Raw genomic sequence first — 13846 nt, 5'->3', positions numbered from 1 at the left:
GGGATTTCTACTTTAAGGGCTTGCGCAAAAGGTTTGAGGTAAGTAGAATGATTGGTAGTGACGTCCATGAAAGCCAATCAATTTTTGTTTGCAAAAGTCACAAAATTGCTGAAACTGAAAAGCAAAAATTTGATTTTTAGCCAAGGACAATCTCATTGGATTATTCTGTACCAATCCTTATTTTCTTTTCACAACAAATGAAGAGCAAGACAGAAATCCATAGGAAAATGAGCTTCATTAGTTCTTCAAAAGAACCACAATAGGTCTCATAAATATAAAACTTTTACAAATATACAAACCATATTTTTAGACACTTTTTACAAGGCATCAAGGAGGCACAAGAGCTTACAATCAGTTCTTTTGGGACATGAGGCACAGAAAGAGTTTAACGTAAAAGTTTCTTAGTCTTGAGATGTAGAGCTGAGATTCGCTGGCAGTACCTGAGAAATGTCATTTGTGGTGAAGTTACCCAATTAGGTACCTAATTTCTGGAATCTCAGACTACAGAAACAACAGCTGCCATATCACAGATAAGGTTTCAGTAATGTTTGAAGGCCAAAACCGGCTCTCAGTCTACAATTAGAAAAGTGAATTATTAAGTGCAAATTAAAATCATTGTTAACACCTGGTGTCCAGTGAATTCAATAGAATACAGTATTATATTGCATTGGCAACTTGGCCATTGGCCGTATCTAGACATTCAATTCCAAATGGATTGGTTCAGTCCTGGGTAAAAACCATGCCTGGTATGCACTGGATATTTCCAAAAAGGGTGTGCTCCTAGTCAGGCTCACAAATGCAGTCACGGAGACATCCTGGGTAGCTTTTTCTTGCAGAAATACTCTCCTTTGGAAAGGTGTGAAGAGTGGCATGTGTGGATCAATGTTTTGAAAGTGGCAGAGGTGGTCTGTGAAGAGCTGCATCCGGCACTCTTCTGGGGTGAGGAACATTGCTCTGTAAGGTCACAGGAAACCCTAGGAGATAAAAGTAGAATTAAAAAGGATTCTCGGCGTTGGACAATGCCAATCTATTAAAAAGGATCCCTTATCACAAAGTGTTCCCCTGCTGGGACCAGCAATCAGTTGTAATCTGCCCAGGGGTATTGTTTCCCTGCAGCGCCACCACAGGTGGAATTCAGCATTACACAATGTGTATTCAAATCAATCCAGTGCAACAGAAACTTTTTGCAGCCGTTAACCATGAAATAAGTCTCTGGAACAGATGACCTCTCCTCATTTAAAGGGTTGGCCACGGTTATATCATTTTATGTTCCTCACTGTATGTAGTTTAATGTATCTGATGTATAAATTACCTTTGTTCCCGATACCCGTTTTGCTGTTTGTTTGCTATTCACAGCTGTAAACAGTGGCATGTTCATATGATGTCTAACCTCACCCACCCGTTCATTTGGGATTGCACGTCTGCGCTCTTAATTCTACTGGAAGTATCCTATGCATGCTCAGCGTAATCCAGTTCCACTTCTTCCTGTCCATCATTATTTCCACTGCACAGATGCTGGATGGTTCATATGGGGTCTGCACAGTGGAACATACTATGAGACTGGGCATACGTAGAGGAACAGGAGTGGACTGGGCATACATAGGATCTCAGCGCGGGGAAGCCATTTGTGTGCCAGGAACACTCCCAGGGAAAAGCCTCTCAGGTGACAGATTAAAGGTCTGTGATTGGCATTATCGCTGATCACAGGCATTAATCCTGGGTGTATGCTGTTTAAAATAGAAACCCGGCAGCTATAGTGCCTGCTGCTCTCTGGAGTAGGCTCCATCTTTAAAGAAAGGTCAGGAGGTGTCTAAAGGAGTTATCAAGCCTTATCTTAGTAATGGCCTGTCCTCAGTATCACTGGGTGATTGTTTACTAGCTGATCGGTCCAGCACCTCACACCTACACCAAACAGCAGTTCTGTGTAGCTCTGTCTCTGGAAGTCAGCGCCAGAACTACACTGCACGGGTCAGGCCTGTACTGGACAGCACTCATCACACCAGTGTAGTTCCAGCGCCGGCTTTTGGATATGGACCTACAGAGCATAGCGAATTGATGCGGGCGCTGTCGGAAGTTAGTGGATAGGCCATTACTTAACAAAAGACTGCACGACCCCTTTAATGTATGGTCTAAAAGGAGTCTGCGCTAGACTGAAATCCACTTCCTGTCTCGCTACTAGTGCATATTGCTGATTTGTCCCTTCTTTACACTGCAGCTCTGCTTGATCAGATTGTCTGCTTGGCTGAAACACAACCCACTACAAGCTCATTTTGAGGTCTATATGATTTTTATTACAGCAAGGACATAGTAGGATAAGAGGTACTCATCGACCCCTGTTTTTTTATTTTATCATTCCACATCTGTGTTTCCTCGATTTACACTACAACTGAGCACTACATCTGTTTCATAGAGGCAGCCCAAATCTGCCAGCTATCAATCATTTGAATCATACAATAAATCTATAAGGAACCCGGTAAATACCTAACACTTATGTTTCTTTAAGCACATCTTTTACAGTTTTACATTGACATGACTTTTATAGCCATTAAACTGTATACAGCTCTCATAGTGACATGAATATACTTAGAAAAACCGTCACACGTTTAAGAGATTTCTCCTTAGGCGTATGAGCTGGAAGTATAAACTCACATGCACAGATGTTCTCGGCTCAGTCAGCAGCTGCACAGACTCTATGACGATGAAACGGGTGTAAAATGACCTTAGAGGCTAAGGGAAAATCTGGAAGCTTGGTTGTGGAAGCAGCCTGCTGGAGACTGAGTCCCCATCACTGGAGCCTGTACTGGTGGGTCTTGCCAAATGGTTGAAATGCCTGAAGTTCTACACTGCGTGTTCACATACAGCTTCAAGCTCCTCAGTACCAGCGCCTAGAGAAAAACATATAAAAATGCAGACTGAGTTCTGTCTGGTTTACTTATCGCCATAATCCATAATTCAAACAATCCCAAGCAGCAGGTGAGCTTACAGGTTTAGTAGGTTTTCCTTAGGTGATGTGGCTTACCTTGGTCATGATCAGTGTGATGAGGAGGGTGATACAAGTGCATCATTGCTGTGTTTTCCCGGTGTGTGTTCACTCTTGTATGTGGCAGTCTGGCTCCATCTGTCCAGAGTGGATGGACTCTTTCACAGTTCTGAACACCATGGCTTGTGTTGAAGTGGCGGGTGCTATAAGAGGAAAGATGCACCTGGGGAGGTGATCTTTTCTTCCGATGACTTCTACTTGGAGGTTCACTCCTGTGTCCTCTCAAAGACAATGGGGCTTCAGGTTCATTTGACTCATGCGTTGGGGATGGCGATTGTGGTGAGGACTGGCTGTGCCTCACAGCTTCCCTGCTAATCCTTGAATCAAGGTACTGCCTAGATGAATGAGTCCATGGCTCTTTCCGAGTCAAAAGAGATCTAGATTCCCCACTATGGCCATTAGCTGACCTGTGCTCCCTATGACTCCCAACGTCTATCCTTGCCTCCCCCCTAGAGGGCCGAGGTCTCCGTTTGGGTCTGTGGGGGTGAGATGAATTGGGATGTTGCCGTTTGTAATGGTGATGTCTGTGCTGGTGGTAGTGAACATGGCTGGCATAAGAACTTTGGGTAGGCACAACAGTGTTAAATCCTGGGAGATCATTTTGAGGTAGTTGAATAGAGGCAAGTGCTGGAGATGGTGAGTCTCCTGGGTTGCTCTGAGAGCTGTGGCAAGAAGAGGAGGAGGATCCTTGGAGGCAACGTAGACTGACATCTGTACAATTCTCACTGGAGGAGCCATTAAAAGGACCAGAGCTGCTATCACTGCCTGGATCATCAGGCAAATATCCACTGGACACTTGGCAGAGTGGAGAAATTCCAAGTTCCCTCGGTCCCTCTGGTGTACGGCGGTGAGAACGCGGAACTTCCCACTGATGTCCAGTACCAAAAGTATATGGGGAGCGGGACAAAAATATACTATTGTTCAGTGGGGGATATATTAATGGTGTCGTATGTGGATGAGGAGGATACTGAAAGTGAGCAGTTCCTGGATATCTCCTCCAAAACTGTTGGTTGGAGGGAGGTCTTATAGGTGCCGGATGCGAAGAATTGTTTGGTTCTGCTGTATGAAAAAAGAAAAGCAAAGCTTAAGTGCGGCAAGTCTAGGATTCCAAGTACCTATCGACACTGCCTCAGCATTGATGGTGGCTCATGGCACTCGTTTCATTTTCTAGATGTGGCTCAAACCTGTTTTTAGGGATACGGTTTTGAAGAGACAGGTAGGCTTATAGAAAAAGACCAACTTTGGCATTAACGTCGACCCCACAAATAACTGGTGAAAGCTATGACCTCACCCACAGCATTGCAAGTCCACCAACCCACAATATGTGCTCACTTACCTAAGATGTCAAACATGCAGAGGGGACAGGTGTGATTCTCCCTCAGCCAAGGATCCACACAACTCAGGTGGTACTCGTGGCTACAAGGTAAAATCCGTAAGTCCTACAAAAAAGAAAGTCACAGGCGTTGCTTCTTGTAAGTCCAACACTTACACAAATAATATGAAGAATTTTTGTAAGGCTAGGATGGTGCACGTTTTGTCTATATACAACATGCTTCTTTCAGCTGGCAACTGCTATTAAAGGGATTCTGTCACCTCGTTTTAGGTTATAGAGATGCGGACATGCACGGCTAGATCGCAGCTAGCATGTCCGCAATATACCTGTCCCATAAATCGGTGTCCTTTTATTTAGTTTAAAAAATGATTTGAGAGATATGTAAATGAGCCTTGTAAGGTGCCCAAGGGGCTGTACTAACCTTCTTGGTGCCCAGCCTCGCTCCCCTGTGAAGGAGCCCAGCACCGCCTGCGCCCTCCGAATCTCCTCCTAGCTCACAGTTAGAGTGCCATAATCTCGAGATGCGCGAGCTCGCTCATGCGCAGTTCCTTCCCTGAGGCTGATGCCAGCACAGGGAAGGAACACTATATCGGCACTGCGTATGCACGAGATCACAGTTAGAGTGCCGTAATCTCGCGATGCGCGATCTCACGCATACGCAATGCCGGTATAGTGTTCCTTCCCTGTGCTGGCATAAGCCTCAGGGAAGGAAATGCGCATGGTATATTGCGGACATGCTAGCGGCGATCTAGCAGTGCATGTCCGCATCTCTATAACCTAAAACGAGGTGACAGAATCCCTTTAAATCTAGAAATCTATTGCTCTTCCACTATGTGCTCTATCTACAAAAAACATAAGGCAAATGCAGTAGGATGCGTGAAATCACATGCTTTTAAAAGTAGGTCCTTTCAGGAAATGTTTTGAAATAATTACCTGTCCATCAGAGAAGTCATCCAGACATATGGCACACATGGGTGTGGAGCTAATGGAACTGGCCGTTTCTCTGCTGGAACTAGCCTTTTCTACTTGACAACCATTTGAACTCCTGCCATAATCTCTTCCTCCTCGAGCTTGGTATTTTCTGGTGCCAAGGCGACTTATGGCCAGCTCAGTCTGTTGCTGCACAGGATCCTGTAAGAGCCATAGGCACAAAGTATAAGAGATTTCTTGCCTTTCTGCCCTTGAATTATTTACACTAGGCTGCAAGATCTTTAGGGAATCACCATATTTACCAAAATTCAAGAACCATCGTAGAACAGGGTAAGTTTTGGGCATACTCTTGTACTTAACCCTGTCACCTCTCCTGACATGTCCGTTTTAGTGAATGCTTGTATTCTTTCTCAAGGAGTATATTTTCTTGCAACTTTATATTGTGCTCTTCCCCGGCTCTCCTATTCTTTATGTCACAGTCTGAAGCAGTCTCACCAAGGACTAGAAAATGTCAGAGTACAGACGTGGACAAAATTGTTGGTACCCTTTGGTCAATGAAAGAAAAAGTCACAATGGTCACAGAAATAACTTTAATCTGACAAAAGTAATAATAAATTAAAATTCTATAAATGTTAACCAATGAAAGTCAGACATTGTTTTTCAACCATGCTTCAACAGAATTATGTAAAAAAATAAACTCATGAAACAGGCATGGACAAAAATGATGGTACCCCTAACTTAATATTTTGTTGCGCAACCTTTTGAGGCAATCACTGCAATCAAACGCTTCCTGTAACTGTCAATGAGACATCTGCACCTCTCAGCAGGTATTTTGGCCCACTCCTCATGAGCAAACTGCTCCAGTTGTGTCCGGTTTGAAGGGTGCCTTTTCCAGACTGCATGTTTCAGCTCCTTCCAAAGATGCTCAATAGGATTGAGGTCAGGGCTCATAGAAGGCCACTTTAGAATAGTCCAATTTTTTCCTCTTAGCCATTCTTGGGTGTTTTTAGCGGTGTGTTTTGGGTCATTGTCCTGTTGCAAGACCCATGACCTGCGACTGAGACCAAGCTTTCTGACACTGGCTAGTACATTTCTCTCTAGAATTCCTTGATAGTCTTGAGATTTCATTGTACCCTGCACAGATTCAAGACACCCTGTGCCAGACGCAGCAAAGCAGCCCCAGAACATAACAGAGCCTCCTCCATGTTTCACAGTAGGGACAGTGTTCTTTTCTTGATATGCTTCATTTTTTCGTCTGTGAACATACAGCTGATGTGCCTTGGCAAAAACTTCGATTTTTGTCTCATCTGTCCACAGGACATTCTCCCAGAAGCTTTGTGGCTTGTCAACATGTAGTTTGGCATATTCCAGTCTTGCTTTTTTATGATTCGTTTTCAACAATGGTGTCCTCCTTGGTCGTCTCCCATGTAGTCCACTTTGGCTCAAACAACGACGGATGGTGCGATCTGACACTGATGTTCCTTGAGCATGAAGTTCACCTTGAATCTCTTTAGAAGTCTTTCTAGGCTCTTTTGTTACCATTCGGATTATCCGTCTCTTAGATTTGTCATCAATTTTCCTCCTGCGGCCACGTCCAGGGAGGTTGGCTACAGTCCCATGGATCTTAAACTTATGAATAATATGTGCAACTGTACTCACAGGAACATCTAGTTGCTTGGAGATGGTCTTATAGCCTTTACCTTTAACATGCTTGTCTATAATTTTCTTTCTGATCTCTTGAGACAGCTCTTTCCTTTGCTTCCTCTGGTCCATGTCGAGTGTGGTACACACCATATCACCAAACAACACAGTGATTACCTGGAGCCATATATATAGGCCCAATGGCTGATTACAAGGTTGTAGACACCTGTGATGCTAATTAGTGGACACACCTTGAATTAACATGTCCCTTTGGTCACATTATGTTCTGTGTTTTCTAGGGGTACCATCATTTTTGTCCATGCCTGTTTCATGAGTTTATTTTTTTACATAATTCTGTTGAAGCATGGTTGAAAAACAATGTCTGACTTTCATTGGTTAACATTTATAGAATTTTAATTTATTATTACTTTTGTCAGATTAAAGTTATTTCTGTGACCATTGTGACTTTTTCTTTCATTGACCAAAGGGTACCAACAATTTTGTCCACGTCTGTATGTAGAGACATGTCCCCAGCTGATAAATTACCTCCAGCTGGCAATTTATTCATGTTTCCAATAGGAGTAACAGAGGAATGAAACAACATAACGTTCTAAGAAAGGATACTCCAGAATGGTTATATTAAATGGGGGAATACAATTATTTACTAAAACAGACATGTCAGGACAGCTGATAGATCCTCTTTCGTCCTTATCCTGATATCAAAGGCATGGGTAAAGTGGAGCTTGGGGTGCGGGAAAGTACTTAGAAAGAGTATACAGTCCACTCTGTGTGTGTAATACTAAACCTACATGTATTATATTTGTACATATATGAGCAAGTAAACTATACAGCATACTTCTTCTGCACCAATAAATGTCCACAGGTCCATTACCTGTGCTGGGGCTGGCTTGCAACAAACCCGAAATGCAGCAAATATGAAGATGATGGACAAGGTCGCAACCAGTGTGGCCAGGATCCAGATGTCATGGACAACCTGTAGCAAAGGAAACCGTTCATGAGTGTCGGGCACTTCAACAACTCAATTCAAACAAGATCAACCCTACCCACTACCCTCTATCAACCCGGGGATCCCCCAGCCTCACCTGCTTGAGTGGCTCCGGAACCTCGATCCTGACAAGAGCTTCAGTGTTGTTGTGCACAAGGGACATCAGCCGCTCTGCATCGCGGCCTCGTACTAGTACCACAGGTGGATTTTGAGCAGCTGGTTGCTGTAACTAAGATAAAAAGGAAAACCAATACTATAAAGACAGTGTTAAATACCAGGTTTTCATTGAATTACGATGAAGAAGACCTGTTAAAGAGAACCTAGTTTGCTGTGCAATCTGCTGGTAGCAGGTTTGAGAGCAGGAGGAGATGAGCAGACTGATATATGGATTTCTGGATAAGACTCGGTAGTATATATTCATGTGCAAGCAAGGACACCCACTGGACCCCTAATCCCAGAATGAGCAGGTATACTGTATCCTCCTGCTCTATAACATGGTCCTGTAGCTGACAGGTTCCCTTTAAATGGGGTCTGTAAGCAGGAAATTTACTCAGCCGAATATAATGATACCTTTCACTTCGTAATCAGTTGCTTCATTCTACAGAGAAAGTACTTTTAATCCATAAGCAAATGAGCAGTTTAGTGCACCAAGGGCAGACCCAAGCCCCTCTGTGCACCCTTGCTCCTCCTGTTCCCTCTGCCAGTTCCTCCCCCTCCTTGATTGACACGGCCAGGCAAGGTGACTATGCATTAGCCTGACCCCGTCAATCAAGGAGAGGGAGGGGCTGGCAGAGGAAACAGGAGGAGCAAGGGTGCACACTGGTTTGGGCCCGCCCTCAGTGCACTAAATTGCTCATTTGCACATGGATTAAAAGTACCTTTTCTCCAGAATAAAGCAACGGCTCACAAAGCTGGGCTAGCCCTGCACGGCATTGTGTCTGGCTTACCAGTGAATGTCCTGGTGAAACGCTCCCTTTAAAAGTAAACCCCAATCACTAGTAAACTAACAACTTGGAAAAGATGCATGGACAGTACATGATGCCCTGAGCGATGAGGACCCTGTGATGTTGGGGGAGGATGGTGTGGCACTACTTTGTGGGGTGGCAATCCACTAGATCTAATGCCATAGGTGTGACCAATAGCCTGTTAGCCAGCATGGTGCACAACACGTAACAGAGCCACTGGAACCTATCTGAAGCCTTATTTGTGTACAGTTAGAATACTAAGCATCCAATCCCCCTGATGAATGATAGGTGTTGGAGTAGCTGTTCACCAGTATTTTGCACCTGTGTGACCGTCCATTGTAGCATTTTTGTTTGTCTGCATGCTGCTCAGATGCCTGTGTATCAGCGAGTATTACCTTCATCTGTGGTATGTAGTAATGCAAGATGGAAGAGATGCTAGCGAGGTTGGAGAGGAACTCATATGTTACTACCACTAAGTAATGCTGACCACTAATGACACTGCTTCGCTCCACAGAGCCACAGTGACTGACTGCAGACTTGCCCCATCATCCGATAGGAGTGAGAGTTAAAAGGGAGGTCCGAGCTTACATAAAAGCCCAAGCAACAAGTAACCCTTTCCTCCCCTTCTGCTTCCAGAGCAGCACTCCGGTCCTCCCCGATGCAGTTTGAAAAGTCTCCACTGCAGCCAAGAAGAGGATGTCAAAGGTGACGGACCAGTGAGCGACGCTGGGCGGGGGAGAAAAGTGGTACTTGTTGTTTTAGGCTAATTACAGCTGCAGACAAATTTTTTTTTTTCATTTAACTTGGACAACCTCTTTAAGCCTGAGATCTACTTGATAGCACATCAGAGGTTTAGCTACTGCTGTGTTCATCCCCCATGCTTTATACTGCAGCTCAGTGTGCGGAGAGCGAATTACAGTTCCAACAAGCATACACTGAATAGACTGCTAGTAACAAAAAAAAAAAAAAAAAAAAAGGGACTATAGAGGACTACATGACATTATTGGCAAACAGAAACAGAGGGAATAGAGCCCTAATAATGAAAGGAGGGGCTGGATATCTGCTTCACATGCCGTGGAAATAAACACTTTTAAATAGCCCACAGATACAAAAAGTTGGTATACAGATTTCACAAAGCAGTGTGGATTGAATTACCTGGTATTCAGCTCCCTCATCGTCACTAATATCGAAGATTACAGCACGGGAACCCCTTTTCCCTGCGAGCTGAACCTGAAATAAGAGCCGTGAGATTACTGGAGGGCAGATACCAGAGAGCAGAAGACAACAAAGGGATTGGAGGGAAAGGAGGGTGAGGAGTCAGAACGGAGCGGCACACTTTAAGGTATCATATTCTAAAAGGAAATCTGCGGGGGAAACCTTAACTAAGCCTTCACAATGTGCTATTAGATTTCAGGGCACAAATCCCTATATTCTCTCACTCAGCACATGGACGGCACATATTATGGGTGCAGAGCCGTGCCTCATGATCATGCAGCACGGCCATGCTTGAGGAGCTTGTCTATTACCCTTCAACCATTCGCAACCACCCTGTCCTCGGGATCAGTGGTGGGTCAGAGACGTATACGCTATCCTGTGGATGAGGGAATGAGTTGATATTTTGGGACAACGCCTTTAGGGTCCATTCAGAAGTCCGTAAGTGTTTTGTGGTCTGCAGAACACGGATACCGGCCGTTTGCATTCCGCATTTTGCTGACCTCACATGGCCTATGATAGAAATGCCTATTCTTGTTCACAATTGCGGACGAGAAGGACACGCTCTCTCTTTTTTGCGGGGCCGCGGGAATGGAACTATGGATGAGGACAGCACACAGTGCGCTGTCCGCATCTTTTGCGGCCACATTGAAATAAATGGGTCTGCACCCGTTCCGCAAAATTGCCCAAAGTGGACAAACTCTATAACAAAAAAATACAAATAGTAGGTGCCCTAGTGGAAGACTTGTCAGGATAGATGCGTACACTGGTAAACCAGGAATGGAACAGTAAGAAAATTATATATTTTGGGAACCTTTTTAGACCTTAAAGTCCAGCTCCATGTGGTTTCTCAGGTCAATCCTTTCTACAATGAAGGCATAATAAATGGAGGCATTTACTCAAAAAGTGCAGTCAATTAAAGGGAATGTGTCATCAGAAAATGGCCTATTGTTTAAATCATATTTTTAGGTTTAACAGGTTTTGAAAGAATTTTTGATAATGTCATTTTAAATTTTTCCATGTCACTATCTAGGGTTAAACAAAAACCATAAAATCCTGCAGTTTTTGCACGGGCCACTATGTCTAATAATTGTCACTACTTCTTGGTCTGTACAGATCACTTTACTGCAGTTATATACCAGTTATTTATATGATAAAGAGATACCACCTCTGTGTATAGATAAGACAGGATACACCATTCACTATAGGTGATTGTCAAAACTTATCTATCCCTTCCTTGTACAATGACCTCTGCACAGGTCACAGAGCGTGTCTAGAAAACTCTACCATAGAAGTCTATGAGGTCCTCTCCTGACCATTGTGTCTATGGACCATGGGGCTGCCGTAAAGCAATTTTCAATGCATTTTAAACGCTGTTACGAACAGCTCAGGCAAGATGGCCGCCCCCATAATCATGTTCAGGAAACAGAATAAAAAATAAATTAAAAAAATCTGAAAATAAAATTAGATTAGAAAACAAAAAGGAGATGTGTTACTATCTAGTTTAAACTAGCAGACAAAAATTTTGGCGACACATTTCCTTTAACTGTCCAGTGAAGTTAACTAACCTAAAGGCCCTATCACAGGGGCAGATTATCGTTAGGATAATCACTAATAAGCGTTCACATGTGTAATATTGCTGCCGATTACAGCTTGATCTTTTAACATGTTAAAAAATATATGGTTTGCCGGCTGCAGATCGCTCCGTGTAATAGACGCTCTGCTGTCGCCAAACATTGAGGCAGTATAAGGACAAGCAATGTGTTAGTGATCGCTCGTCCCTATACTGAGGAGGAGATTGCTGCTTGTAATTCTTCCCTCCTGACAATTGTCTGCTCTATCTGCCCATGTAATAGGGCCCTAAGCATGTCCAGAAATACAGTAGAGATGCCCGGGGATAACACATGGGTTTTAACTACTACTACCCCCTCTGCATTCCATGTCTTCAGGTGCACGGTCAGAGGTCAGCAGCCAGCTGTATGATCAAAAGGAGGATGAAAAAGCACCCTGGGATCTGCAGACACCATCATCATTATACCAATTCTTCATGGTGTTGTTATTAATGGCACTACCTGCGAGTTCCTAAATCAAGCGCTTCAGAAGTAGATTAAAATTTTTATATATATATTATATATATATATATATTTATTTTTTTTCCGCTGGGGTAAACCTGCTCCTTGATGCATACAATGGAGATCCTTGCAAGCTGAGACAACCATCTTAAGTGTATGGCCACCTCAAGAACTGATCTTGGGACTCATGTGGGCAAAGTAAGAATTACCCAATTACTTGCCACACATCCACAGGATAGGGGCTCATGCACAAAAACAATTTTTTTTTCTGCATCCGATACGCACTAACTTCAATGGGGCTGCAAAAGATGCAGATACCACACTGTGTGCTGTATGCATTCATATGTCGTTCCGTGGCACGGGCAAAAATATTGATCATGTCCTATTCTTGTCTGCATTTTGGACAAGGACAGAGCAGAACATTCCCGTTCTGCAAAACGCGGAACGCACACGGCCGGTATCCGTCTTTTGCAGATCCATACTTTGTGCATGGGCCCCAAGTGGGATACATTCGGTGAGATGGACTTGGCCGGCCAAACAAGCCTTATGTAAATAAGCATTAACCCCCATAGCAGAAGTCTGTGAAGATCTTGTGGTCAGGGTTTTACATGATTCAGGTTAAGGCCTCTTGCACACAAACGTATTTTCTTTCCATAATAAACTGCAATTCAGGGTCCGCGCTTGAACTTCATCAGTAAGGAACAGTTTACACACAGCAACACTTCCACAAGACGATTTTATCTCGATTCAAAACAATTCCAGCTCCTCGGTCTCAATATCCACCAGCAATCACAGCTTTTTTATCCTTTAAAAGGAACACGACATACCCACGGGTTATTGAAACACTACATATTTTATTTTACTTACAAGATCGACACTTGTTCACATCACATATGAAGTCAATTTGCCCGACCCGGGTTTCACTGTCTGCTTCTTCTGGGGCGTTCCTCTCCTCTCCAATTGACACAACTGAAAAAACCTCTAGTCTCTGGTCACACGTGGTAAGTCTCTGTGTTAGATCACCGGGTGTTCAGACGTGCATCACAGTGCCTATTTCTTTGGCCATATACATAGAATTTAAAAATAAATTTTTTAAAAAAAGTTTGGAAGTTGATCTAACACAGAGACTTAAGACGTGTGACCAGAGACTAGAGGTTTTTTCAGTTGTGTCAATTGGAGAGGAGAGGAGAGGAACGCCCCAGAAAAAGCGGACAGTGAAACCCGGGTCGGGCAAATAGACTTCATATGTGATGTGAACAAGTGTCGATCTTGTAAGTAAAATAAAATATGTAGTGTTTCAATAACCCATGGGTATTACACTGTAGTGTTTCCTTTTAAAGGATAAAAGAGCTGTGATTGCTGGTGGATATTGAGACCAAGGAGCTGGAATTGTTTTGAATCGAGATAAAATCATCTTGTGGAAGTGTTGCTGTGTGTGAACTGTTCCTTACTGATCAAGCGCAGACCCTGAATTGAAGTTTATTTTGGTTAAAAAAGGAGAAGAGACCTACTCCTGTTGTTTGGGACTACTGCTGATTGTGCCGCTTCGAAGACCACACAAAATATCTTTTGCATCTTCTTTCCATGTCTGTTCTGTTTTTTTTTTTTTGTGGACCGTACACATAACCATTCGTTTTAATGGGTCTG

The 13846-nt window shown here is 43.5% G+C and overlaps 1 protein-coding gene across 1 annotated transcript in view; it reads right to left on the bottom strand.

Moving 5' to 3' along the window:
- Positions 1-216: 216 nt before the first annotated feature.
- RNF43 (ring finger protein 43) overlaps positions 217-13846 on the bottom strand; it is a 68753-nt gene continuing 55123 nt past the window's right edge. The window contains exons 3-10 of the mRNA XM_044287093.1: positions 10071-10145; positions 8048-8179; positions 7837-7938; positions 5307-5504; positions 4377-4479; positions 3020-4099; positions 2650-2885; positions 217-974 (exon numbers count right to left, since the gene is read on the bottom strand). Coding sequence (XP_044143028.1) covers positions 2839-2885; positions 3020-4099; positions 4377-4479; positions 5307-5504; positions 7837-7938; positions 8048-8179; positions 10071-10145 — 1737 coding nt within the window. The 3' untranslated portion in view covers positions 217-974; positions 2650-2838. The remainder of the gene's footprint in view (positions 975-2649; positions 2886-3019; positions 4100-4376; positions 4480-5306; positions 5505-7836; positions 7939-8047; positions 8180-10070; positions 10146-13846) is intronic.

Source organism: Bufo gargarizans, chromosome 3 (genome assembly GCF_014858855.1).
Source record: "Bufo gargarizans isolate SCDJY-AF-19 chromosome 3, ASM1485885v1, whole genome shotgun sequence".
In the NCBI taxonomy this organism is placed as follows: Eukaryota; Metazoa; Chordata; class Amphibia; order Anura; family Bufonidae; genus Bufo; species Bufo gargarizans.
The sequence above is the reverse complement of the archived record's forward strand: the minus strand, read 5'-3'. Positions and strand labels throughout refer to the sequence as shown.